General features: G+C 53.1%; 3 protein-coding genes across 3 annotated transcripts; all 3 read left to right on the top strand.

Moving 5' to 3' along the window:
- Positions 1 to 4,594: 4,594 nt before the first annotated feature.
- Positions 4,595 to 8,211, top strand: LOC134810724 (protein FAM90A15-like). The gene is made up of 4 exons (XM_063816772.1): positions 4,595 to 4,773; positions 5,268 to 5,467; positions 5,924 to 6,032; positions 6,697 to 8,211. Exons 1-4 carry the CDS (start codon positions 4,651 to 4,653, stop codon positions 7,657 to 7,659), a joined length of 1,395 nt encoding a protein of 464 aa, XP_063672842.1. The 5' UTR covers positions 4,595 to 4,650; the 3' UTR covers positions 7,660 to 8,211.
- Positions 8,212 to 12,255: 4,044 nt separating this feature from the next.
- LOC134810723 (protein FAM90A15-like) lies at positions 12,256 to 15,874 on the top strand. The gene is made up of 4 exons (XM_063816771.1): positions 12,256 to 12,434; positions 12,929 to 13,128; positions 13,587 to 13,695; positions 14,360 to 15,874. The coding sequence occupies exons 1-4, from the start codon at positions 12,312 to 12,314 to the stop codon at positions 15,320 to 15,322; spliced, it is 1,395 nt and encodes a 464-aa protein (XP_063672841.1). The 5' UTR covers positions 12,256 to 12,311; the 3' UTR covers positions 15,323 to 15,874.
- Positions 15,875 to 19,918: 4,044 nt separating this feature from the next.
- On the top strand, positions 19,919 to 23,542 carry LOC134810722 (protein FAM90A15). Its single transcript, XM_063816770.1, has 4 exons — positions 19,919 to 20,097; positions 20,592 to 20,791; positions 21,250 to 21,358; positions 22,023 to 23,542. Exons 1-4 carry the CDS (start codon positions 19,975 to 19,977, stop codon positions 22,983 to 22,985), a joined length of 1,395 nt encoding a protein of 464 aa, XP_063672840.1. The 5' UTR covers positions 19,919 to 19,974; the 3' UTR covers positions 22,986 to 23,542.
- The last annotated feature ends 4,019 nt before the right edge of the window (positions 23,543 to 27,561 follow it).

The following is a 27,561-nucleotide window of genomic DNA, read 5'->3' as shown; positions in this document are numbered from 1 at the left end:
GACTGCAGGTGGCAGGGGCTCCTTGGCCTCCAGCTCCCGTGACTTGGAGGGGACTGTGGGACTGAGGAGTGCAGAGCAGAGAGCAGACTCTGTGCGGTGACTCCGAAGCTCCCCGGCTGTGGCGCTTCTGTGGATGTGGGAGCCCAGGCCAGGCAGGGAGCAGATGCAGGGACTCTGCCTCATTGAATTCTGGTGAGGGACGTTGTAGTTCGCGTGGTTCTCCGGAAACGCGCCAGGAAAAGCTTCCGTGCCAGAGATTCGTTGCCTCAGAAACTGCGTGACGCGCAGGAGTCAGACTTCCGCTGGGACGTCAATAGGAAACTGGGGAATTACTGTGTATTTGCTCTCTAGATGACTGAATAAGGGAAAAGTTAGGGAACCCTGAGAGGTGCAGCCCTTCCGCTGTGCCCCGCCCTGAGAGCAGTGTTTCGGACGCTGGGAAGCGTGCTGTGCAGAGCGCTCTCGGGGTCTTTCCTCAGCCTCGAAAACTGGGCTGTGGAATGCCTTTGTACATGTGTGTGTTTAATTGGTTTTGAAGTGAATAAAATTCTCAAAAAGATGACATATTGTCTTTTGACTCTCATTCCGTGTTTGTGTTTAACTGATTTTCCGAGTGAAGGGGTGGCCTGCCCCTCCACACCTGTGGGTGTTTCTAGTCGGGTGGGATGAGAGACGGAGAGAAGAAATAAGACACAGAGACAAAGTATAGGGAGACAACAGTGGGTCCAGGGGACCGGCACTCAGCACACCAAGGACCTGCACCGGCACCGGCCTCTGAGTTCCCTCAGTTTTTATTGATTATGATTTTCATTATTTCAGCAAAAAGGAATGTAGTAGGAGAGCAGGGTGATAATAAGGAGAAGGTCAACAACAACAAAAACAAAAACAAAAACAAAAAAACACACACGTGAGCCAAAGAATCTATATCATGACTAAGTTCAAGGGAAGGTACTATGCCTGGACATGCACGTAGGCCAGATTTATGTTTCTCTCCACCCAAACATCTCAGCGGAGTAAAGAATAACAAGGCAGCATTACTGCCAACACGTCTCGCCTCCCGCCACAGGGCAGCTTTTCTCCGAGCTCAGAGTTGAACAAATGTACGATCGGGCTTTACACCGAGACATTCAGTTCCCAGGGGCAAGCAGGAGACAGTGGCCTTCCTGCATCTCAACTGCAAGAGGCTTTCCTCTTTGACTAATCCACCTCAGCACAGACCCATTACGGGTGTCAGGCTGGGGGACAGTCAGGTCTTTCCCATCCCACGAGGCCATATTTCAGACTGTCACATGGGGAGAAACCTTGGACAATACCCTGCTTTCAAGGGCAGAGGTCCCTGTGGCTTTCCACGGTGCATTGTGCCCCTGGTTTATTGAGACTAGAGAATGGCAATGACTTTTACCAAGTATACTGCTCGTAAACATTTGGTTAACAAGGCACGCCCTGCACAGCCCTAGATCCCTTAAGCCTCGATGTTATACAACACAGGTTTTTGTGAGCTCCAAGTTGGGTCAAAGGGGCCGCGGCAAAGCTACAAATGATCAACATCTCAGCAAAGCAATTGTTTAAAGTACAGGTCTTTTTCAAAATGGAGTCTCTTATGTCTTCCCCTTCTACATAGACACAGTGACAGTCTGATCTCCCTTTCTTTACCCTACATCCAAGGGCTTGAACATTTCTTGACTTGTTGGCAATCCAAATCGTTATGTCTCCGAAACAGAGTTGACTGAGGGGACCGCAGGGCTGGGCAGGACCTTTGACTTCGTATACAACCACAGGAGCAAGAAAACCTCAGCCCCACTCTACTAACACGCACCTAGTAAAATTCCGCCAACCGAATCTCACCCACGCTAACACGTGGGGAGCGTTGCTTGCACCACGAGTCCCCATTTGGCTCAACCGCCGATGCCAAGTGTGTGGTTCCAGTTGCGACGGCCCCCCGTGAAGTGGCTTCCGGATGTGCGAATGAACCAGGCAGAGTTTCCCTGGCCAAATAGACCCCAGCAAAGCTGAAGTCAACTCCCACATTTGGGATGTACTTCAGAGGTAAAACATTCATCCCGTCTTCTTTCCGGATGTCTGACACCGTGGTTCTCCCCCTGATCCTAAGAGTAGCTGAGGTAGAGACTCACTGAAAGATCTAGGCAGGGAGATCCCATCATGCACAGGCTCTCTCCATTCTCTGACCTGGGAACAACTCTGAGCAGGATTCCACATCTAGGGGGCCTCGGAACTGAGCGGGATTTTCTGAGACACACCAAATGGCTGCTCCCTTTCCGCCGCTGTTGAGGGTCGTTATCTGGATTATCCAGATCACCTAGAAAGTATCCGTATCCAGAATCAATAAGATCAACTCTCTGCTCCTCTGACAGCAGAAGGAGCAGGACCATAAGGAACCAAAGAGCGTGGAAGGAAACGATGTGACAGGAAAGCTCAGAGAACGGCCACAGGGGGTCGTCAGCAGGCCTTCCCACCTGAATCATGAATAATTAATGAAGCGCAAATCAAAGGGGACTCGAGTTTCAGCAGGAGCAATTCATCCAACGGGAGATCGCCGGAGGGCCAACACGATTGAGAGACTGGGAGCCGGGTGCAGTGTCAAAGGGGACGCGACTGGTTCCAAAGCTCAAGAACACCATGGGGTCACTTGGGCTACGTGAGAAAATGCCCCAGTGTGCTGGTTCATCATTCCGACTCCTGCCTGTCTCTTCCCGTCCAAGGAACATGGACCCTAAGTCGTGCAGCTGCAGATGACCATGGGCAGAATTAGGGGCCGTGGCACAAAAGTTCACCGACACGGGAGTTCCACAGAAGGTGCGGTGGATCTTCGCAAATCCAGAGACATGGCAATGGGACCCAGGGAATTAGAGCCTCACAGGCGTCCGGGACACTTTTCAGGCATAATGCCTGGAGTCGCAAGACGAGCTGAAAAAGGAGCCAGGCACTGAAGGACAAAGCGTTGTTGACGTTCCTCATCTGTGTTTCCCAGTGCGGTCCAATTCACGGTGGTTTCCAAGCGCCTCCTGGAGGAGAAAACACATGAGGGTGCGGTCAGGGTTCTCTGCTGACAGACTTACCTTGGGGAAGAAAGAGAAGCTCTGAAGATGGATCATGGCCGTGACTGCACGTCAAGGAGAATCTCCTTGATGACACTGAGGCCCACGTCGAGATAGACTAAATGTGGTCCAATTAAAAGGTGTCTATTTTACCACATTTTTTAAAACAAAACAAAACAAAACAAAACAAAACAAAAAGATGGAAAAGAAGACAGGGGTACAGGCACCAGTGTTACATGTCTGACGGGGAGCATCTATTCTTCAAAGCTTGCAGCTGTACACGTAGGTTTTAGAATGTCTGTCAGCAGTGGACATGATGTTAGAGTGGGCTGTGCAGATAGACCTTTCCAGGTCACGTAATTGGATTAAGTTAATTGCAATTAAGGTACAGGTAACTGATTAGGTTAGGGTACGTTCCATGTCAGGTGACCAGAGGCAGTATAAAAGGCAGCCTGGAAAGCAGAGGTCCCTCTCCGCCCCTTCCTCCGTCGTCCTGGATGCTGCATCGCTTCCAGCGGGGCTGCTCCAGCACCTGCCCATCTCAGCGCCAGCCGGGGAAAGCAAGTAGACGTGTAATTTCAGGTTAGTTTCACTGAACTATTGTTTTTTTCACGCAATCCCTGAGGGGTGTGGGGGTGGGGGGAAGAGACACAGGAGGCCGAAAGAAACCGATCACACTGGGGCTTGCTGGTGGGGAAGGATGTGTTCTCGTTACTAGTAATTCTTGCAACAGAAAACGAGAAAACATATCCGTCTCCACATGTGGGATAAGACCAAGATGGGAATGCGAAAAGAAATGTACTGCAGCATGCTGAATTGGTGGGTAAATGGAAAAAGGACTTTGGAAAAAAGGGTGGTTTGCCCTTCAGCCGTGTAAGACGTCGATACGATGTGGCACTTGTTCCCCGTTTGTTCAGATGAATTCGTGTGGTATGCGTAAAATACCAGAAAAAATAAATAAGTAAAGAGGGGCTGGAGCTAAAGCCAAAAGGTAGAACAGGAAAGACCATCACCTGCTAGTGTGGTAGAGAGGAAGGTAACTTCTCTCTATGAATTTGTGTTTGGAAGTTGCCTAATGAAATGGCCAGAGTAGCGAGTCAAGTTGTCACAGGAAGCATCCCTTATCCCTGACTTCAAACAGACCTGCCAAAGGGTGGCGCAAGCCATGCCCTGTGTCTTCGATCATTCTGTCCGTCAAGGGAGATAGAATCACCGCGTCTTCTACCGGAGTGAATCGTGAGAGACCTAAGTCCAGTCTCCAGAATCAGTTGCTTGTTTGGGGTTGAAAGCTCAACTCCCCATACCTAGGCCACGGGCCCTGTGGCAGGTGCGGTTTACTCTTGGACTAGGTAGTCATGGCAGAGGAACACACAGTATCCGAGGATGCACACAGCACATTGTGTTCTACAGATTTGACCGACTGGTGGTGAGGTCTCCTCATGACCACACCGGCAGGGAGTTAGCAGGTGGCTTCCTGTGGGTGTGTGAATATCCAATGTGCTTAACCATCGACATGTGTGTGTTTGTGTGTGTTTCAGGTGACCCAACAGTCAACCCCTGAAAAAGGCGGTCACAAAACCCCCAGGCGACGAAGATGATGGCACGTCGGGACCCCAAATCTTGGGCCAAGAGGCTGGTGAGAGCCCAGACCCTCCAGAAGCAGCGGAGGGCCCCAGTTGGGCCAAGGGCTCCCCCGCCCGATGAAGAAGATCCCAGGGTAAGTCTAGCCCTGGATCTCTTGGGTATCGGGGTGGGGTTGGGGACGGGGGTAGGGGGTGTCACACGGTCCTCAGAGACTGGGTTGGATTCCAAAGAGCTCTGTCACCACCACCCAGGTTGCTTTTCCCATCCAAGGTGGGCGTGGCTTGGGACCTTCTCCCCGGCCCGATAGGTCCCTTGAGAGACTCTTGGGGGCAACCTCCCTTTCTACTTAGAGTCCTGTGTAGCCACGTTTGGCTGTGTTGTTGACTTCGGGTTCACCGTCGTGCCCCTTGGAACCTTGAGTCCTTCCTTTCAGAGTTCCTCCGTCACGTGGGCTTTGGGAGGGAACATCGTATCCGAACTCTCCCAGCACTTAACGGCCCCCATGCCGGTGTCCCCTCTTTGGAATCCTTATTCAGCTCTGAATTCACAATCCGTCCCAATGTGGACGTGGGATCGCTGCCTGTGGCTTCAGCTCACTCACCGACATCACTTCCTTTCCACCCACAGCTCAAGTGCAAAAACTGCGGGGCCTTTGGCCACACGGCCAGAAGTACCAGGTGCCCCATGAAGTGCTGGAAGGCAGCCCTGGTTCCAGCGACCTTGGGGAAAAAGGAAGGGAAGGAAAACCTGAAACCATGGAAGCCCCAGGTTGAAGCCAACCCGGGGCCCTTGAACAAGGATAAGGGAGAGAAGGAAGAGAGACCAAGGTGAGCAGTGGGAGGGGTTTTCACCACTCTTAGGGTACTGCCTCCTAAGGACATGGTGTCTCTGCACCTGCACACCGTGTGCCTTTCCGTCTCCGGGCCAGGGAAGGAACGCTGCAGAGAAATAGGCCGGAGCTCCGTGTCCTCCGGGGTTCCACACCCAGGAGCTCCTTTGGCTCTGGGAGATTCAGGGACGGGGAGAGGCGGGGGCGCTTCGTGCAGGTTCCCCACGACAGGGGGAAAAGCGATGGAATCCAAATCACAGTCCTTAGTTGGGAAGCCTAGAGGGCCACCTGGGGGACGGGAAGGTTGGCACGTGAGGGAAGGTGCAGAGGCGGAAAGGGCACCAGATGTCCATTTCTGTATCACAAAACACGGAACGGGGCTGGGCCCCACACAGGGTTCTCCCTGTCTCCTGGGGAAAACCAGGAGAACAGAAAACCTTTTTCTGTTCTGCAGGCAACAAGACCCGCAGAGGAAGGCTCTCCTCCACATATTTTCTGGGAAACCTCCAGAGAAGCCGCTGCCGAATCGAAAAGGATCCACGGAATCTTCTGATTATCTGAGGGTGAGTGTCACCCCGGGCCCCTGGTCCTTTTCTCCTCTAGGTCACCCTGGTTGATTTCCTTTCAGCTTCCCGTCTGCGGGAGGAAATCGGGGAACCCCTCTTTCTTGCCTTCTTGGGGTCAGGGACTCCACGATCCTTCCAGGTCAATTTGATTCCAGGCGAAGGCATCTGAAGATGCCGTATTTCCTGTTGCTTTCTTTCTGTCCAATTATGGCAAGCCTGCCAACAACATGTTCCTAGCGGCATGAGGAAATTAGTCCCTCAGAGGCCCCAAACGTGGAGAAGGCTAAACCCAGGAACATGCATGTGTTCAGAGAAGACGTCCTGAGTACCCTTGAGCCACCAACCTGCCTTCGGAAGGGCCTCAGTCCGTTCCACTTCATGGAAGGCTGAGTGGAGGCGCTTTGATCCAGTTAATGCCCAAGACGCGATCTTTTGAACAATGGTGTGCTTAGATCAGCTACACATAGCTCGAGAGCGCATCTTTCATGTGTCTTGTCCTGATCAGCACTCAGGTGGAGGGTCTGTCCCTACTTCTTAGTACTTCCTGTCGATACTGTACTAAGAATTTCATGGCGTGTGCACCTTGTCTTTGGATGTGCTTGATTTTCACGTTGGCTCCATGCGGAGGAACTTCTAACCTGTGTTGTTTCCTCTCTTTCAGGTTGCAAGCGGGCCAATGCCGGTCCACACAACCAGTAAGAGGCCGCGCCTGGGCCCTGTCCTCGCTGATCGCTCAGCTACCGAAACGTCTGACAGGGGCTCCGTCTTGGCTTCGCCGTCTCCCCTCAGAAAAGCCAGTCTGAGCTCCTCCTCAAGTCTTGGACCAAAGGAAAGACAGACAGGGGCTGCGGCCGACATCCCTCAGCCTGCAGTCAGGCAGCAGGGCCCCGAGCCTCTCCTCGTGGTGAAGCCGACACACAGCAGCCCTGAGGGTGGCTGCCGAGAAGTTCCCCAGGCTGCCTCCAAAACCCACGGCCTGCTCCAGGCCATCAGACCCCAGGCACAAGACATACGTCCTGCGGTGACCTCACAGCCCTGCCCGCCAGCCGCCACACACAGCTTGGGCCTAGGCTCCAATCTCAGCTTCGGGCCAGGAGCCAAGAGACCTGCCCAGGCTCGGATTCAGGCTTGCCTGAACTTCCCCAAGAAACCGAGACTGGGTCCCTTCCAGATCCCCGAAAGCGCCATCCAGGGAGGTGAGCTGGGGGCCCCGGAGAATCTCCAACCTCCGCCAGCCGCAACCGAACTTGGACCAAGTACGTCGCCCCAGATGGGCAGGAGGACACCCGCCCAGGTGCCCAGCGTCGACCGGCAGCCTCCGCACAGCAGACCTTGCCTGCCTACTGCCCAGGCCTGCACCATGTCCCATCACCCAGCGGCCAGCCATGATGGGGCCCAGCCTCTCACAGTGCTCTTCCGGAGACTGGAAAACGGACGCTGGAGCTCCAGCCTCCTGGCGGCCCCCTCATTTCACTCTCCTGAGAAGCCGGGAGCCTTCCTCGCTCAGAGCCCTCATGTGTCAGAGAAGTCTGAGGGTCCCCGTGTTCGTGTCCCACCGAGCGTCCTCTATGAGGACCTTCAGGTTTCCTCCTCCTCAGAGGACAGCGATTCTGACCTGGAGTGAGACTGCAGGTGGCAGGGGCTCCTTGGCCTCCAGCTCCCGTGACTTGGAGGGGACTGTGGGACTGAGGAGTGCAGAGCAGAGAGCAGACTCTGTGCGGTGACTCCGAAGCTCCCCGGCTGTGGCGCTTCTGTGGATGTGGGAGCCCAGGCCAGGCAGGGAGCAGATGCAGGGACTCTGCCTCATTGAATTCTGGTGAGGGACGTTGTAGTTCGCGTGGTTCTCCGGAAACGCGCCAGGAAAAGCTTCCGTGCCAGAGATTCGTTGCCTCAGAAACTGCGTGACGCGCAGGAGTCAGACTTCCGCTGGGACGTCAATAGGAAACTGGGGAATTACTGTGTATTTGCTCTCTAGATGACTGAATAAGGGAAAAGTTAGGGAACCCTGAGAGGTGCAGCCCTTCCGCTGTGCCCCGCCCTGAGAGCAGTGTTTCGGACGCTGGGAAGCGTGCTGTGCAGAGCGCTCTCGGGGTCTTTCCTCAGCCTCGAAAACTGGGCTGTGGAATGCCTTTGTACATGTGTGTGTTTAATTGGTTTTGAAGTGAATAAAATTCTCAAAAAGATGACATATTGTCTTTTGACTCTCATTCCGTGTTTGTGTTTAACTGATTTTCCGAGTGAAGGGGTGGCCTGCCCCTCCACACCTGTGGGTGTTTCTAGTCGGGTGGGATGAGAGACGGAGAGAAGAAATAAGACACAGAGACAAAGTATAGGGAGACAACAGTGGGTCCAGGGGACCGGCACTCAGCACACCAAGGACCTGCACCGGCACCGGCCTCTGAGTTCCCTCAGTTTTTATTGATTATGATTTTCATTATTTCAGCAAAAAGGAATGTAGTAGGAGAGCAGGGTGATAATAAGGAGAAGGTCAACAACAACAAAACAAAAAAAACAAACAAAAAAAAACACACACGTGAGCCAAAGAATCTATATCATGACTAAGTTCAAGGGAAGGTACTATGCCTGGACATGCACGTAGGCCAGATTTATGTTTCTCTCCACCCAAACATCTCAGCGGAGTAAAGAATAACAAGGCAGCATTACTGCCAACACGTCTCGCCTCCCGCCACAGGGCAGCTTTTCTCCGAGCTCAGAGTTGAACAAATGTACGATCGGGCTTTACACCGAGACATTCAGTTCCCAGGGGCAAGCAGGAGACAGTGGCCTTCCTGCATCTCAACTGCAAGAGGCTTTCCTCTTTGACTAATCCACCTCAGCACAGACCCATTACGGGTGTCAGGCTGGGGGACAGTCAGGTCTTTCCCATCCCACGAGGCCATATTTCAGACTGTCACATGGGGAGAAACCTTGGACAATACCCTGCTTTCAAGGGCAGAGGTCCCTGTGGCTTTCCACGGTGCATTGTGCCCCTGGTTTATTGAGACTAGAGAATGGCAATGACTTTTACCAAGTATACTGCTCGTAAACATTTGGTTAACAAGGCACGCCCTGCACAGCCCTAGATCCCTTAAGCCTCGATGTTATACAACACAGGTTTTTGTGAGCTCCAAGTTGGGTCAAAGGGGCCGCGGCAAAGCTACAAATGATCAACATCTCAGCAAAGCAATTGTTTAAAGTACAGGTCTTTTTCAAAATGGAGTCTCTTATGTCTTCCCCTTCTACATAGACACAGTGACAGTCTGATCTCCCTTTCTTTACCCTACATCCAAGGGCTTGAACATTTCTTGACTTGTTGGCAATCCAAATCGTTATGTCTCCGAAACAGAGTTGACTGAGGGGACCGCAGGGCTGGGCAGGACCTTTGACTTCGTATACAACCACAGGAGCAAGAAAACCTCAGCCCCACTCTACTAACACGCACCTAGTAAAATTCCGCCAACCGAATCTCACCCACGCTAACACGTGGGGAGCGTTGCTTGCACCACGAGTCCCCATTTGGCTCAACCGCCGATGCCAAGTGTGTGGTTCCAGTTGCGACGGCCCCCCGTGAAGTGGCTTCCGGATGTGCGAATGAACCAGGCAGAGTTTCCCTGGCCAAATAGACCCCAGCAAAGCTGAAGTCAACTCCCACATTTGGGATGTACTTCAGAGGTAAAACATTCATCCCGTCTTCTTTCCGGATGTCTGACACCGTGGTTCTCCCCCTGATCCTAAGAGTAGCTGAGGTAGAGACTCACTGAAAGATCTAGGCAGGGAGATCCCATCATGCACAGGCTCTCTCCATTCTCTGACCTGGGAACAACTCTGAGCAGGATTCCACATCTAGGGGGCCTCGGAACTGAGCGGGATTTTCTGAGACACACCAAATGGCTGCTCCCTTTCCGCCGCTGTTGAGGGTCGTTATCTGGATTATCCAGATCACCTAGAAAGTATCCGTATCCAGAATCAATAAGATCAACTCTCTGCTCCTCTGACAGCAGAAGGAGCAGGACCATAAGGAACCAAAGAGCGTGGAAGGAAACGATGTGACAGGAAAGCTCAGAGAACGGCCACAGGGGGTCGTCAGCAGGGCTTCCCACCTGAATCATGAAGAATTAATGAAGCGCAAATCAAAGGGGACTCGAGTTTCAGCAGGAGCAATTCATCCAACGGGAGATCGCCGGAGGGCCAACACGATTGAGAGACTGGGAGCCGGGTGCAGTGTCAAAGGGGACGCGACTGGTTCCAAAGCTCAAGAACACCATGGGGTCACTTGGGCTACGTGAGAAAATGCCCCAGTGTGCTGGTTCATCATTCCGACTCCTGCCTGTCTCTTCCCGTCCAAGGAACATGGACCCTAAGTCGTGCAGCTGCAGATGACCATGGGCAGAATTAGGGGCCGTGGCACAAAAGTTCACCGACACGGGAGTTCCACAGAAGGTGCGGTGGATCTTCGCAAATCCAGAGACATGGCAATGGGACCCAGGGAATTAGAGCCTCACAGGCGTCCGGGACACTTTTCAGGCATAATGCCTGGAGTCGCAAGACGAGCTGAAAAAGGAGCCAGGCACTGAAGGACAAAGCGTTGTTGACGTTCCTCATCTGTGTTTCCCAGTGCGGTCCAATTCACGGTGGTTTCCAAGCGCCTCCTGGAGGAGAAAACACATGAGGGTGCGGTCAGGGTTCTCTGCTGACAGACTTACCTTGGGGAAGAAAGAGAAGCTCTGAAGATGGATCATGGCCGTGACTGCACGTCAAGGAGAATCTCCTTGATGACACTGAGGCCCACGTCGAGATAGACTAAATGTGGTCCAATTAAAAGGTGTCTATTTTACCACATTTTTTAAAACAAAACAAAACAAAACAAAACAAAACAAAAAGATGGAAAAGAAGACAGGGGTACAGGCACCAGTGTTACATGTCTGACGGGGAGCATCTATTCTTCAAAGCTTGCAGCTGTACACGTAGGTTTTAGAATGTCTGTCAGCAGTGGACATGATGTTAGAGTGGGCTGTGCAGATAGACCTTTCCAGGTCACGTAGTTGGATTAAGTTAATTGCAATTAAGGTACAGGTAACTGATTAGGTTAGGGTACGTTCCATGTCAGGTGACCAGAGGCAGTATAAAAGGCAGCCTGGAAAGCAGAGGTCCCTCTCCGCCCCTTCCTCCGTCGTCCTGGATGCTGCATCGCTTCCAGCGGGGCTGCTCCAGCACCTGCCCATCTCAGCGCCAGCCGGGGAAAGCAAGTAGACGTGTAATTTCAGGTTAGTTTCACTGAACTATTGTTTTTTTCACGCAATCCCTGAGGGGTGTGGGGGTGGGGGGAAGAGACACAGGAGGCCGAAAGAAACCGATCACACTGGGGCTTGCTGGTGGGGAAGGATGTGTTCTCGTTACTAGTAATTCTTGCAACAGAAAACGAGAAAACATATCCGTCTCCACATGTGGGATAAGACCAAGATGGGAATGCGAAAAGAAATGTACTGCAGCATGCTGAATTGGTGGGTAAATGGAAAAAGGACTTTGGAAAAAAGGGTGGTTTGCCCTTCAGCCGTGTAAGACGTCGATACGATGTGGCACTTGTTCCCCGTTTGTTCAGATGAATTCGTGTGGTATGCGTAAAATACCAGAAAAAATAAATAAGTAAAGAGGGGCTGGAGCTAAAGCCAAAAGTTAGAACAGGAAAGACCATCACCTGCTAGTGTGGTAGAGAGGAAGGTAACTTCTCTCTATGAATTTGTGTTTGGAAGTTGCCTAATGAAATGGCCAGAGTAGCGAGTCAAGTTGTCACAGGAAGCATCCCTTATCCCTGACTTCAAACAGACCTGCCAAAGGGTGGCGCAAGCCATGCCCTGTGTCTTCGATCATTCTGTCCGTCAAGGGAGATAGAATCACCGCGTCTTCTACCGGAGTGAATCGTGAGAGACCTAAGTCCAGTCTCCAGAATCAGTTGCTTGTTTGGGGTTGAAAGCTCAACTCCCCATACCTAGGCCACGGGCCCTGTGGCAGGTGCGGTTTACTCTTGGACTAGGTAGTCATGGCAGAGGAACACACAGTATCCGAGGATGCACACAGCACATTGTGTTCTACAGATTTGACCGACTGGTGGTGAGGTCTCCTCATGACCACACCGGCAGGGAGTTAGCAGGTGGCTTCCTGTGGGTGTGTGAATATCCAATGTGCTTAACCATCGACATGTGTGTGTTTGTGTGTGTTTCAGGTGACCCAACAGTCAACCCCTGAAAAAGGCGGTCACAAAACCCCCAGGCGACGAAGATGATGGCACGTCGGGACCCCAAATCTTGGGCCAAGAGGCTGGTGAGAGCCCAGACCCTCCAGAAGCAGCGGAGGGCCCCAGTTGGGCCAAGGGCTCCCCCGCCCGATGAAGAAGATCCCAGGGTAAGTCTAGCCCTGGATCTCTTGGGTATCGGGGTGGGGTTGGGGACGGGGGTAGGGGGTGTCACACGGTCCTCAGAGACTGGGTTGGATTCCAAAGAGCTCTGTCACCACCACCCAGGTTGCTTTTCCCATCCAAGGTGGGCGTGGCTTGGGACCTTCTCCCCGGCCCGATAGGTCCCTTGAGAGACTCTTGGGGGCAACCTCCCTTTCTACTTAGAGTCCTGTGTAGCCACGTTTGGCTGTGTTGTTGACTTCGGGTTCACCGTCGTGCCCCTTGGAACCTTGAGTCCTTCCTTTCAGAGTTCCTCCGTCACGTGGGCTTTGGGAGGGAACATCGTATCCGAACTCTCCCAGCACTTAACGGCCCCCATGCCGGTGTCCCCTCTTTGGAATCCTTATTCAGCTCTGAATTCACAATCCGTCCCAATGTGGACGTGGGATCGCTGCCTGTGGCTTCAGCTCACTCACCGACATCACTTCCTTTCCACCCACAGCTCAAGTGCAAAAACTGCGGGGCCTTTGGCCACACGGCCAGAAGTACCAGGTGCCCCATGAAGTGCTGGAAGGCAGCCCTGGTTCCAGCGACCTTGGGGAAAAAGGAAGGGAAGGAAAACCTGAAACCATGGAAGCCCCAGGTTGAAGCCAACCCGGGGCCCTTGAACAAGGATAAGGGAGAGAAGGAAGAGAGACCAAGGTGAGCAGTGGGAGGGGTTTTCACCACTCTTAGGGTACTGCCTCCTAAGGACATGGTGTCTCTGCACCTGCACACCGTGTGCCTTTCCGTCTCCGGGCCAGGGAAGGAACGCTGCAGAGAAATAGGCCGGAGCTCCGTGTCCTCCGGGGTTCCACACCCAGGAGCTCCTTTGGCTCTGGGAGATTCAGGGACGGGGAGAGGCGGGGGCGCTTCGTGCAGGTTCCCCACGACAGGGGGAAAAGCGATGGAATCCAAATCACAGTCCTTAGTTGGGAAGCCTAGAGGGCCACCTGGGGGACGGGAAGGTTGGCACGTGAGGGAAGGTGCAGAGGCGGAAAGGGCACCAGATGTCCATTTCTGTATCACAAAACACGGAACGGGGCTGGGCCCCACACAGGGTTCTCCCTGTCTCCTGGGGAAAACCAGGGGGCACGGCCTGACCTTTTTCTGTTCTGCAGGCAACAAGACCCGCAGAGGAAGGCTCTCCTCCACATATTTTCTGGGAAACCTCCAGAGAAGCCGCTGCCGAATCGAAAAGGATCCACGGAATCTTCTGATTATCTGAGGGTGAGTGTCACCCCGGGCCCCTGGTCCTTTTCTCCTCTAGGTCACCCTGGTTGATTTCCTTTCAGCTTCCCGTCTGCGGGAGGAAATCGGGGAACCCCTCTTTCTTGCCTTCTTGGGGTCAGGGACTCCACGATCCTTCCAGGTCAATTTGATTCCAGGCGAAGGCATCTGAAGATGCCGTATTTCCTGTTGCTTTCTTTCTGTCCAATTATGGCAAGCCTGCCAACAACATGTTCCTAGCGGCATGAGGAAATTAGTCCCTCAGAGGCCCCAAACGTGGAGAAGGCTAAACCCAGGAACATGCATGTGTTCAGAGAAGACGTCCTGAGTACCCTTGAGCCACCAACCTGCCTTCGGAAGGGCCTCAGTCCGTTCCACTTCATGGAAGGCTGAGTGGAGGCGCTTTGATCCAGTTAATGCCCAAGACGCGATCTTTTGAACAATGGTGTGCTTAGATCAGCTACACATAGCTCGAGAGCGCATCTTTCATGTGTCTTGTCCTGATCAGCACTCAGGTGGAGGGTCTGTCCCTACTTCCAAGGACCGCCTGTCGATACTGTACTAAGAATTTCATGGCGTGTGCACCTTGTCTTTGGATGTGCTTGATTTTCACGTTGGCTCCATGCGGAGGAACTTCTAACCTGTGTTGTTTCCTCTCTTTCAGGTTGCAAGCGGGCCAATGCCGGTCCACACAACCAGTAAGAGGCCGCGCCTGGGCCCTGTCCTCGCTGATCGCTCAGCTACCGAAACGTCTGACAGGGGCTCCGTCTTGGCTTCGCCGTCTCCCCTCAGAAAAGCCAGTCTGAGCTCCTCCTCAAGTCTTGGACCAAAGGAAAGACAGACAGGGGCTGCGGCCGACATCCCTCAGCCTGCAGTCAGGCAGCAGGGCCCCGAGCCTCTCCTCGTGGTGAAGCCGACACACAGCAGCCCTGAGGGTGGCTGCCGAGAAGTTCCCCAGGCTGCCTCCAAAACCCACGGCCTGCTCCAGGCCATCAGACCCCAGGCACAAGACATACGTCCTGCGGTGACCTCACAGCCCTGCCCGCCAGCCGCCACACACAGCTTGGGCCTAGGCTCCAATCTCAGCTTCGGGCCAGGAGCCAAGAGACCTGCCCAGGCTCGGATTCAGGCTTGCCTGAACTTCCCCAAGAAACCGAGACTGGGTCCCTTCCAGATCCCCGAAAGCGCCATCCAGGGAGGTGAGCTGGGGGCCCCGGAGAATCTCCAACCTCCGCCAGCCGCAACCGAACTTGGACCAAGTACGTCGCCCCAGATGGGCAGGAGGACACCCGCCCAGGTGCCCAGCGTCGACCGGCAGCCTCCGCACAGCAGACCTTGCCTGCCTACTGCCCAGGCCTGCACCATGTCCCATCACCCAGCGGCCAGCCATGATGGGGCCCAGCCTCTCACAGTGCTCTTCCGGAGACTGGAAAACGGACGCTGGAGCTCCAGCCTCCTGGCGGCCCCCTCATTTCACTCTCCTGAGAAGCCGGGAGCCTTCCTCGCTCAGAGCCCTCATGTGTCAGAGAAGTCTGAGGGTCCCCGTGTTCGTGTCCCACCGAGCGTCCTCTATGAGGACCTTCAGGTTTCCTCCTCCTCAGAGGACAGCGATTCTGACCTGGAGTGAGACTGCAGGTGGCAGGGGCTCCTTGGCCTCCAGCTCCCGTGACTTGGAGGGGACTGTGGGACTGAGGAGTGCAGAGCAGAGAGCAGACTCTGTGCGGTGACTCCGAAGCTCCCCGGCTGTGGCGCTTCTGTGGATGTGGGAGCCCAGGCCAGGCAGGGAGCAGATGCAGGGACTCTGCCTCATTGAATTCTGGTGAGGGACGTTGTAGTTCGCGTGGTTCTCCGGAAACGCGCCAGGAAAAGCTTCCGTGCCAGAGATTCGTTGCCTCAGAAACTGCGTGACGCGCAGGAGTCAGACTTCCGCTGGGACGTCAATAGGAAACTGGGGAATTACTGTGTATTTGCTCTCTAGATGACTGAATAAGGGAAAAGTTAGGGAACCCTGAGAGGTGCAGCCCTTCCGCTGTGCCCCGCCCTGAGAGCAGTGTTTCGGACGCTGGGAAGCGTGCTGTGCAGAGCGCTCTCGGGGTCTTTCCTCAGCCTCGAAAACTGGGCTGTGGAATGCCTTTGTACATGTGTGTGTTTAATTGGTTTTGAAGTGAATAAAATTCTCAAAAAGATGACATATTGTCTTTTGACTCTCATTCCGTGTTTGTGTTTAACTGATTTTCCGAGTGAAGGGGTGGCCTGCCCCTCCACACCTGTGGGTGTTTCTAGTCGGGTGGGATGAGAGACGGAGAGAAGAAATAAGACACAGAGACAAAGTATAGGGAGACAACAGTGGGTCCAGGGGACCGGCACTCAGCACACCAAGGACCTGCACCGGCACCGGCCTCTGAGTTCCCTCAGTTTTTATTGATTATGATTTTCATTATTTCAGCAAAAAGGAATGTAGTAGGAGAGCAGGGTGATAATAAGGAGAAGGTCAACAACAACAAAACAAAAAAAACAAACAAAAAAAAACACACACGTGAGCCAAAGAATCTATATCATGACTAAGTTCAAGGGAAGGTACTATGCCTGGACATGCACGTAGGCCAGATTTATGTTTCTCTCCACCCAAACATCTCAGCGGAGTAAAGAATAACAAGGCAGCATTACTGCCAACACGTCTCGCCTCCCGCCACAGGGCAGCTTTTCTCCGAGCTCAGAGTTGAACAAATGTACGATCGGGCTTTACACCGAGACATTCAGTTCCCAGGGGCAAGCAGGAGACAGTGGCCTTCCTGCATCTCAACTGCAAGAGGCTTTCCTCTTTGACTAATCCACCTCAGCACAGACCCATTACGGGTGTCAGGCTGGGGGACAGTCAGGTCTTTCCCATCCCACGAGGCCATATTTCAGACTGTCACATGGGGAGAAACCTTGGACAATACCCTGCTTTCAAGGGCAGAGGTCCCTGTGGCTTTCCACGGTGCATTGTGCCCCTGGTTTATTGAGACTAGAGAATGGCAATGACTTTTACCAAGTATACTGCTCGTAAACATTTGGTTAACAAGGCACGCCCTGCACAGCCCTAGATCCCTTAAGCCTCGATGTTATACAACACAGGTTTTTGTGAGCTCCAAGTTGGGTCAAAGGGGCCGCGGCAAAGCTACAAATGATCAACATCTCAGCAAAGCAATTGTTTAAAGTACAGGTCTTTTTCAAAATGGAGTCTCTTATGTCTTCCCCTTCTACATAGACACAGTGACAGTCTGATCTCCCTTTCTTTACCCTACATCCAAGGGCTTGAACATTTCTTGACTTGTTGGCAATCCAAATCGTTATGTCTCCGAAACAGAGTTGACTGAGGGGACCGCAGGGCTGGGCAGGACCTTTGACTTCGTATACAACCACAGGAGCAAGAAAACCTCAGCCCCACTCTACTAACACGCACCTAGTAAAATTCCGCCAACCGAATCTCACCCACGCTAACACGTGGGGAGCGTTGCTTGCACCACGAGTCCCCATTTGGCTCAACCGCCGATGCCAAGTGTGTGGTTCCAGTTGCGACGGCCCCCCGTGAAGTGGCTTCCGGATGTGCGAATGAACCAGGCAGAGTTTCCCTGGCCAAATAGACCCCAGCAAAGCTGAAGTCAACTCCCACATTTGGGATGTACTTCAGAGGTAAAACATTCATCCCGTCTTCTTTCCGGATGTCTGACACCGTGGTTCTCCCCCTGATCCTAAGAGTAGCTGAGGTAGAGACTCACTGAAAGATCTAGGCAGGGAGATCCCATCATGCACAGGCTCTCTCCATTCTCTGACCTGGGAACAACTCTGAGCAGGATTCCACATCTAGGGGGCCTCGGAACTGAGCGGGATTTTCTGAGACACACCAAATGGCTGCTCCCTTTCCGCCGCTGTTGAGGGTCGTTATCTGGATTATCCAGATCACCTAGAAAGTATCCGTATCCAGAATCAATAAGATCAACTCTCTGCTCCTCTGACAGCAGAAGGAGCAGGACCATAAGGAACCAAAGAGCGTGGAAGGAAACGATGTGACAGGAAAGCTCAGAGAACGGCCACAGGGGGTCGTCAGCAGGGCTTCCCACCTGAATCATGAAGAATTAATGAAGCGCAAATCAAAGGGGACTCGAGTTTCAGCAGGAGCAATTCATCCAACGGGAGATCGCCGGAGGGCCAACACGATTGAGAGACTGGGAGCCGGGTGCAGTGTCAAAGGGGACGCGACTGGTTCCAAAGCTCAAGAACACCATGGGGTCACTTGGGCTACGTGAGAAAATGCCCCAGTGTGCTGGTTCATCATTCCGACTCCTGCCTGTCTCTTCCCGTCCAAGGAACATGGACCCTAAGTCGTGCAGCTGCAGATGACCATGGGCAGAATTAGGGGCCGTGGCACAAAAGTTCACCGACACGGGAGTTCCACAGAAGGTGCGGTGGATCTTCGCAAATCCAGAGACATGGCAATGGGACCCAGGGAATTAGAGCCTCACAGGCGTCCGGGACACTTTTCAGGCATAATGCCTGGAGTCGCAAGACGAGCTGAAAAAGGAGCCAGGCACTGAAGGACAAAGCGTTGTTGACGTTCCTCATCTGTGTTTCCCAGTGCGGTCCAATTCACGGTGGTTTCCAAGCGCCTCCTGGAGGAGAAAACACATGAGGGTGCGGTCAGGGTTCTCTGCTGACAGACTTACCTTGGGGAAGAAAGAGAAGCTCTGAAGATGGATCATGGCCGTGACTGCACGTCAAGGAGAATCTCCTTGATGACACTGAGGCCCACGTCGAGATAGACTAAATGTGGTCCAATTAAAAGGTGTCTATTTTACCACATTTTTTAAAACAAAACAAAACAAAACAAAACAAAACAAAAAGATGGAAAAGAAGACAGGGGTACAGGCACCAGTGTTACATGTCTGACGGGGAGCATCTATTCTTCAAAGCTTGCAGCTGTACACGTAGGTTTTAGAATGTCTGTCAGCAGTGGACATGATGTTAGAGTGGGCTGTGCAGATAGACCTTTCCAGGTCACGTAGTTGGATTAAGTTAATTGCAATTAAGGTACAGGTAACTGATTAGGTTAGGGTACGTTCCATGTCAGGTGACCAGAGGCAGTATAAAAGGCAGCCTGGAAAGCAGAGGTCCCTCTCCGCCCCTTCCTCCGTCGTCCTGGATGCTGCATCGCTTCCAGCGGGGCTGCTCCAGCACCTGCCCATCTCAGCGCCAGCCGGGGAAAGCAAGTAGACGTGTAATTTCAGGTTAGTTTCACTGAACTATTGTTTTTTTCACGCAATCCCTGAGGGGTGTGGGGGTGGGGGGAAGAGACACAGGAGGCCGAAAGAAACCGATCACACTGGGGCTTGCTGGTGGGGAAGGATGTGTTCTCGTTACTAGTAATTCTTGCAACAGAAAACGAGAAAACATATCCGTCTCCACATGTGGGATAAGACCAAGATGGGAATGCGAAAAGAAATGTACTGCAGCATGCTGAATTGGTGGGTAAATGGAAAAAGGACTTTGGAAAAAAGGGTGGTTTGCCCTTCAGCCGTGTAAGACGTCGATACGATGTGGCACTTGTTCCCCGTTTGTTCAGATGAATTCGTGTGGTATGCGTAAAATACCAGAAAAAATAAATAAGTAAAGAGGGGCTGGAGCTAAAGCCAAAAGGTAGAACAGGAAAGACCATCACCTGCTAGTGTGGTAGAGAGGAAGGTAACTTCTCTCTATGAATTTGTGTTTGGAAGTTGCCTAATGAAATGGCCAGAGTAGCGAGTCAAGTTGTCACAGGAAGCATCCCTTATCCCTGACTTCAAACAGACCTGCCAAAGGGTGGCGCAAGCCATGCCCTGTGTCTTCGATCATTCTGTCCGTCAAGGGAGATAGAATCACCGCGTCTTCTACCGGAGTGAATCGTGAGAGACCTAAGTCCAGTCTCCAGAATCAGTTGCTTGTTTGGGGTTGAAAGCTCAACTCCCCATACCTAGGCCACGGGCCCTGTGGCAGGTGCGGTTTACTCTTGGACTAGGTAGTCATGGCAGAGGAACACACAGTATCCGAGGATGCACACAGCACATTGTGTTCTACAGATTTGACCGACTGGTGGTGAGGTCTCCTCATGACCACACCGGCAGGGAGTTAGCAGGTGGCTTCCTGTGGGTGTGTGAATATCCAATGTGCTTAACCATCGACATGTGTGTGTTTGTGTGTGTTTCAGGTGACCCAACAGTCAGCCCCTGAAAAAGGCGGTCACAAAACCCCCAGGCGACGAAGATGATGGCACGTCGGGACCCCAAATCTTGGGCCAAGAGGCTGGTGAGAGCCCAGACCCTCCAGAAGCAGCGGAGGGCCCCAGTTGGGCCAAGGGCTCCCCCGCCCGATGAAGAAGATCCCAGGGTAAGTCTAGCCCTGGATCTCTTGGGTATCGGGGTGGGGTTGGGGACGGGGGGAGGGGTTGTCACACGGTCCTCAGAGACTGGGTTGGATTCCAAAGAGCTCTGTCACCACCACCCAGGTTGCTTTTCCCATCCAAGGTGGGCGTGGCTTGGGACCTTCTCCCCGGCCCGATAGGTCCCTTGAGAGACTCTTGGGGGCAACCTCCCTTTCTACTTAGAGTCCTGTGTAGCCACGTTTGGCTGTGTTGTTGACTTCGGGTTCACCGTCGTGCCCCTTGGAACCTTGAGTCCTTCCTTTCAGAGTTCCTCCGTCACGTGGGCTTTGGGAGGGAACATCGTATCCGAACTCTCCCAGCACTTAACGGCCCCCATGCCGGTGTCCCCTCTTTGGAATCCTTATTCAGCTCTGAATTCACAATCCGTCCCAATGTGGACGTGGGATCGCTGCCTGTGGCTTCAGCTCACTCACCGACATCACTTCCTTTCCACCCACAGCTCAAGTGCAAAAACTGCGGGGCCTTTGGCCACACGGCCAGAAGTACCAGGTGCCCCATGAAGTGCTGGAAGGCAGCCCTGGTTCCAGCGACCTTGGGGAAAAAGGAAGGGAAGGAAAACCTGAAACCATGGAAGCCCCAGGTTGAAGCCAACCCGGGGCCCTTGAACAAGGATAAGGGAGAGAAGGAAGAGAGACCAAGGTGAGCAGTGGGAGGGGTTTTCACCACTCTTAGGGTACTGCCTCCTAAGGACATGGTGTCTCTGCACCTGCACACCGTGTGCCTTTCCGTCTCCGGGCCAGGGAAGGAACGCTGCAGAGAAATAGGCCGGAGCTCCGTGTCCTCCGGGGTTCCACACCCAGGAGCTCCTTTGGCTCTGGGAGATTCAGGGACGGGGAGAGGCGGGGGCGCTTCGTGCAGGTTCCCCACGACAGGGGGAAAAGCGATGGAATCCAAATCACAGTCCTTAGTTGGGAAGCCTAGAGGGCCACCTGGGGGACGGGAAGGTTGGCACGTGAGGGAAGGTGCAGAGGCGGAAAGGGCACCAGATGTCCATTTCTGTATCACAAAACACGGAACGGGGCTGGGCCCCACACAGGGTTCTCCCTGTCTCCTGGGGAAAACCAGGGGGCACGGCCTGACCTTTTTCTGTTCTGCAGGCAACAAGACCCGCAGAGGAAGGCTCTCCTCCACATATTTTCTGGGAAACCTCCAGAGAAGCCGCTGCCGAATCGAAAAGGATCCACGGAATCTTCTGATTATCTGAGGGTGAGTGTCACCCCGGGCCCCTGGTCCTTTTCTCCTCTAGGTCACCCTGGTTGATTTCCTTTCAGCTTCCCGTCTGCGGGAGGAAATCGGGGAACCCCTCTTTCTTGCCTTCTTGGGGTCAGGGACTCCACGATCCTTCCAGGTCAATTTGATTCCAGGCGAAGGCATCTGAAGATGCCGTATTTCCTGTTGCTTTCTTTCTGTCCAATTATGGCAAGCCTGCCAACAACATGTTCCTAGCGGCATGAGGAAATTAGTCCCTCAGAGGCCCCAAACGTGGAGAAGGCTAAACCCAGGAACATGCATGTGTTCAGAGAAGACGTCCTGAGTACCCTTGAGCCACCAACCTGCCTTCGGAAGGGCCTCAGTCCGTTCCACTTCATGGAAGGCTGAGTGGAGGCGCTTTGATCCAGTTAATGCCCAAGACGCGATCTTTTGAACAATGGTGTGCTTAGATCAGCTACACATAGCTCGAGAGCGCATCTTTCATGTGTCTTGTCCTGATCAGCACTCAAGTGGAGGGTCTGTCCCTACTTCCAAGGACCGCCTGTCGATACTGTACTAAGAATTTCATGGCGTGTGCACCTTGTCTTTGGATGTGCTTGATTTTCACGTTGGCTCCATGCGGAGGAACTTCTAACCTGTGTTGTTTCCTCTCTTTCAGGTTGCAAGCGGGCCAATGCCGGTCCACACAACCAGTAAGAGGCCGCGCCTGGGCCCTGTCCTCGCTGATCGCTCAGCTACCGAAACGTCTGACAGGGGCTCCGTCTTGGCTTCGCCGTCTCCCCTCAGAAAAGCCAGTCTGAGCTCCTCCTCAAGTCTTGGACCAAAGGAAAGACAGACAGGGGCTGCGGCCGACATCCCTCAGCCTGCAGTCAGGCAGCAGGGCCCCGAGCCTCTCCTCGTGGTGAAGCCGACACACAGCAGCCCTGAGGGTGGCTGCCGAGAAGTTCCCCAGGCTGCCTCCAAAACCCACGGCCTGCTCCAGGCCATCAGACCCCAGGCACAGGACAAACGTCCTGCGGTGACCTCACAGCCCTGCCCGCCAGCCGCCACACACAGCTTGGGCCTAGGCTCCAATCTCAGCTTCGGGCCAGGAGCCAAGAGACCTGCCCAGGCTCGGATTCAGGCTTGCCTGAACTTCCCCAAGAAACCGAGACTGGGTCCCTTCCAGATCCCCGAAAGCGCCATCCAGGGAGGTGAGCTGGGGGCCCCGGAGAATCTCCAACCTCCGCCAGCCGCAACCGAACTTGGACCAAGTACGTCGCCCCAGATGGGCAGGAGGACACCCGCCCAGGTGCCCAGCGTCGACCGGCAGCCTCCGCACAGCAGACCTTGCCTGCCTACTGCCCAGGCCTGCACCATGTCCCATCACCCAGCGGCCAGCCATGATGGGGCCCAGCCTCTCACAGTGCTCTTCCGGAGACTGGAAAACGGACGCTGGAGCTCCAGCCTCCTGGCGGCCCCCTCATTTCACTCTCCTGAGAAGCCGGGAGCCTTCCTCGCTCAGAGCCCTCATGTGTCAGAGAAGTCTGAGGGTCCCCGTGTTCGTGTCCCACCGAGCGTCCTCTATGAGGACCTTCAGGTTTCCTCCTCCTCAGAGGACAGCGATTCTGACCTGGAGTGAGACTGCAGGTGGCAGGGGCTCCTTGGCCTCCAGCTCCCGTGACTTGGAGGGGACTGTGGGACTGAGGAGTGCAGAGCAGAGAGCAGACTCTGTGCGGTGACTCCGAAGCTCCCCGGCTGTGGCGCTTCTGTGGATGTGGGAGCCCAGGCCAGGCAGGGAGCAGATGCAGGGACTCTGCCTCATTGAATTCTGGTGAGGGACGTTGTAGTTCGCGTGGTTCTCCGGAAACGCGCCAGGAAAAGCTTCCGTGCCAGAGATTCGTTGCCTCAGAAACTGCGTGACGCGCAGGAGTCAGACTTCCGCTGGGACGTCAATAGGAAACTGGGGAATTACTGTGTATTTGCTCTCTAGATGACTGAATAAGGGAAAAGTTAGGGAACCCTGAGAGGTGCAGCCCTTCCGCTGTGCCCCGCCCTGAGAGCAGTGTTTCGGACGCTGGGAAGCGTGCTGTGCAGAGCGCTCTCGGGGTCTTTCCTCAGCCTCGAAAACTGGGCTGTGGAATGCCTTTGTACATGTGTGTGTTTAATTGGTTTTGAAGTGAATAAAATTCTCAAAAAGATGACATATTGTCTTTTGACTCTCATTCCGTGTTTGTGTTTAACTGATTTTCCGAGTGAAGGGGTGGCCTGCCCCTCCACACCTGTGGGTGTTTCTAGTCGGGTGGGATGAGAGACGGAGAGAAGAAATAAGACACAGAGACAAAGTATAGGGAGACAACAGTGGGTCCAGGGGACCGGCACTCAGCACACCAAGGACCTGCACCGGCACCGGCCTCTGAGTTCCCTCAGTTTTTATTGATTATGATTTTCATTATTTCAGCAAAAAGGAATGTAGTAGGAGAGCAGGGTGATAATAAGGAGAAGGTCAACAACAACAAAACAAAAAAAACAAACAAAAAAAAACACACACGTGAGCCAAAGAATCTATATCATGACTAAGTTCAAGGGAAGGTACTATGCCTGGACATGCACGTAGGCCAGATTTATGTTTCTCTCCACCCAAACATCTCAGCGGAGTAAAGAATAACAAGGCAGCATTACTGCCAACACGTCTCGCCTCCCGCCACAGGGCAGCTTTTCTCCGAGCTCAGAGTTGAACAAATGTACGATCGGGCTTTACACCGAGACATTCAGTTCCCAGGGGCAAGCAGGAGACAGTGGCCTTCCTGCATCTCAACTGCAAGAGGCTTTCCTCTTTGACTAATCCACCTCAGCACAGACCCATTACGGGTGTCAGGCTGGGGGACAGTCAGGTCTTTCCCATCCCACGAGGCCATATTTCAGACTGTCACATGGGGAGAAACCTTGGACAATACCCTGCTTTCAAGGGCAGAGGTCCCTGTGGCTTTCCACGGTGCATTGTGCCCCTGGTTTATTGAGACTAGAGAATGGCAATGACTTTTACCAAGTATACTGCTCGTAAACATTTGGTTAACAAGGCACGCCCTGCACAGCCCTAGATCCCTTAAGCCTCGATGTTATACAACACAGGTTTTTGTGAGCTCCAAGTTGGGTCAAAGGGGCCGCGGCAAAGCTACAAATGATCAACATCTCAGCAAAGCAATTGTTTAAAGTACAGGTCTTTTTCAAAATGGAGTCTCTTATGTCTTCCCCTTCTACATAGACACAGTGACAGTCTGATCTCCCTTTCTTTACCCTACATCCAAGGGCTTGAACATTTCTTGACTTGTTGGCAATCCAAATCGTTATGTCTCCGAAACAGAGTTGACTGAGGGGACCGCAGGGCTGGGCAGGACCTTTGACTTCGTATACAACCACAGGAGCAAGAAAACCTCAGCCCCACTCTACTAACACGCACCTAGTAAAATTCCGCCAACCGAATCTCACCCACGCTAACACGTGGGGAGCGTTGCTTGCACCACGAGTCCCCATTTGGCTCAACCGCCGATGCCAAGTGTGTGGTTCCAGTTGCGACGGCCCCCCGTGAAGTGGCTTCCGGATGTGCGAATGAACCAGGCAGAGTTTCCCTGGCCAAATAGACCCCAGCAAAGCTGAAGTCAACTCCCACATTTGGGATGTACTTCAGAGGTAAAACATTCATCCCGTCTTCTTTCCGGATGTCTGACACCGTGGTTCTCCCCCTGATCCTAAGAGTAGCTGAGGTAGAGACTCACTGAAAGATCTAGGCAGGGAGATCCCATCATGCACAGGCTCTCTCCATTCTCTGACCTGGGAACAACTCTGAGCAGGATTCCACATCTAGGGGGCCTCGGAACTGAGCGGGATTTTCTGAGACACACCAAATGGCTGCTCCCTTTCCGCCGCTGTTGAGGGTCGTTATCTGGATTATCCAGATCACCTAGAAAGTATCCGTATCCAGAATCAATAAGATCAACTCTCTGCTCCTCTGACAGCAGAAGGAGCAGGACCATAAGGAACCAAAGAGCGTGGAAGGAAACGATGTGACAGGAAAGCTCAGAGAACGGCCACAGGGGGTCGTCAGCAGGCCTTCCCACCTGAATCATGAATAATTAATGAAGCGCAAATCAAAGGGGACTCGAGTTTCAGCAGGAGCAATTCATCCAACGGGAGATCGCCGGAGGGCCAACACGATTGAGAGACTGGGAGCCGGGTGCAGTGTCAAAGGGGACGCGACTGGTTCCAAAGCTCAAGAACACCATGGGGTCACTTGGGCTACGTGAGAAAATGCCCCAGTGTGCTGGTTCATCATTCCGACTCCTGCCTGTCTCTTCCCGTCCAAGGAACATGGACCCTAAGTCGTGCAGCTGCAGATGACCATGGGCAGAATTAGGGGCCGTGGCACAAAAGTTCACCGACACGGGAGTTCCACAGAAGGTGCGGTGGATCTTCGCAAATCCAGAGACATGGCAATGGGACCCAGGGAATTAGAGCCTCACAGGCGTCCGGGACACTTTTCAGGCATAATGCCTGGAGTCGCAAGACGAGCTGAAAAAGGAGCCAGGCACTGAAGGACAAAGCGTTGTTGACTTTCCTCATCTGTGTTTCCCAGTGCGGTCCAATTCACGGTGGTTTCCAAGCGCCTCCTGGAGGAGAAAACACATGAGGGTGCGGTCAGGGTTCTCTGCTGACAGACTTACCTTGGGGAAGAAAGAGAAGCTCTGAAGATGGATCATGGCCGTGACTGCACGTCAAGGAGAATCTCCTTGATGACACTGAGGCCCACGTCGAGATAGACTAAATGTGGTCCAATTAAAAGGTGTCTATTTTACCACATTTTTTTAAAACAAAACAAAAAGATGGAAAAGAAGACGGGGTACAGGCACCAGTGTTACATGTCTGACGGGGAGCATCTATTCTTCAAAGCTTGCAGCTGTACACGTAGGTTTTAGAATGTCTGTCAGCAGTGGACATGATGTTAGAGTGGGCTGTGCAGATAGACCTTTCCAGGTCACGTAATTGGATTAAGTTAATTGCAATTAAGGTACAGGTAACTGATTAGGTTAGGGTACGTTCCATGTCAGGTGACCAGAGGCAGTATAAAAGGCAGCCTGGAAAGCAGAGGTCCCTCTCCGCCCCTTCCTCCGTCGTCCTGGATGCTGCATCGCTTCCAGCGGGGCTGCTCCAGCACCTGCCCATCTCAGCGCCAGCCGGGGAAAGCAAGTAGACGTGTAATTTCAGGTTAGTTTCACTGAACTATTGTTTTTTTCACGCAATCCCTGAGGGGTGTGGGGGTGGGGGGAAGAGACACAGGAGGCCGAAAGAAACCGATCACACTGGGGCTTGCTGGTGGGGAAGGATGTGTTCTCGTTACTAGTAATTCTTGCAACAGAAAACGAGAAAACATATCCGTCTCCACATGTGGGATAAGACCAAGATGGGAATGCGAAAAGAAATGTACTGCAGCATGCTGAATTGGTGGGTAAATGGAAAAAGGACTTTGGAAAAAAGGGTGGTTTGCCCTTCAGCCGTGTAAGACGTCGATACGATGTGGCACTTGTTCCCCGTTTGTTCAGATGAATTCGTGTGGTATGCGTAAAATACCAGAAAAAATAAATAAGTAAAGAGGGGCTGGAGCTAAAGCCAAAAGTTAGAACAGGAAAGACCATCACCTGCTAGTGTGGTAGAGAGGAAGGTAACTTCTCTCTATGAATTTGTGTTTGGAAGTTGCCTAATGAAATGGCCAGAGTAGCGAGTCAAGTTGTCACAGGAAGCATCCCTTATCCCTGACTTCAAACAGACCTGCCAAAGGGTGGCGCAAGCCATGCCCTGTGTCTTCGATCATTCTGTCCGTCAAGGGAGATAGAATCACCGCGTCTTCTACCGGAGTGAATCGTGAGAGACCTAAGTCCAGTCTCCAGAATCAGTTGCTTGTTTGGGGTTGAAAGCTCAACTCCCCATACCTAGGCCACGGGCCCTGTGGCAGGTGCGGTTTACTCTTGGACTAGGTAGTCATGGCAGAGGAACACACAGTATCCGAGGATGCACACAGCACATTGTGTTCTACAGATTTGACCGACTGGTGGTGAGGTCTCCTCATGACCACACCGGCAGGGAGTTAGCAGGTGGCTTCCTGTGGGTGTGTGAATATCCAATGTGCTTAACCATCGACATGTGTGTGTTTGTGTGTGTTTCAG

Source organism: Pan troglodytes, chromosome 7 (genome assembly GCF_028858775.2).
Source record: "Pan troglodytes isolate AG18354 chromosome 7, NHGRI_mPanTro3-v2.0_pri, whole genome shotgun sequence".
Taxonomy (NCBI): domain Eukaryota; kingdom Metazoa; phylum Chordata; class Mammalia; order Primates; family Hominidae; genus Pan; species Pan troglodytes.
Note: the sequence above shows the minus strand (reverse complement) of the source record. Positions and strands in the feature narration are given on the sequence as shown.

Bases quoted from the DNA above. Each gene is read 5' to 3' on its own strand.
- LOC134810724 (XM_063816772.1), top strand. From the start codon at position 4,651: ATGATGGCACGTCGGGACCCCAAATCTTGGGCCAAGAGGCTGGTGAGA. The intron at 4,774-5,267 runs GTAAGTCTAGCC...TTCCACCCACAG, and splicing joins CCGATGAAGAAGATCCCAGG to CTCAAGTGCAAAAACTGCGG. The intron at 5,468-5,923 runs GTGAGCAGTGGG...TCTGTTCTGCAG, and splicing joins GAGAAGGAAGAGAGACCAAG to GCAACAAGACCCGCAGAGGA.
- LOC134810723 (XM_063816771.1), top strand. From the start codon at position 12,312: ATGATGGCACGTCGGGACCCCAAATCTTGGGCCAAGAGGCTGGTGAGA. The intron at 12,435-12,928 runs GTAAGTCTAGCC...TTCCACCCACAG, and splicing joins CCGATGAAGAAGATCCCAGG to CTCAAGTGCAAAAACTGCGG. The intron at 13,696-14,359 runs GTGAGTGTCACC...CCTCTCTTTCAG, and splicing joins AATCTTCTGATTATCTGAGG to GTTGCAAGCGGGCCAATGCC.
- LOC134810722 (XM_063816770.1), top strand. From the start codon at position 19,975: ATGATGGCACGTCGGGACCCCAAATCTTGGGCCAAGAGGCTGGTGAGA. The intron at 20,098-20,591 runs GTAAGTCTAGCC...TTCCACCCACAG, and splicing joins CCGATGAAGAAGATCCCAGG to CTCAAGTGCAAAAACTGCGG. The intron at 20,792-21,249 runs GTGAGCAGTGGG...TCTGTTCTGCAG, and splicing joins GAGAAGGAAGAGAGACCAAG to GCAACAAGACCCGCAGAGGA.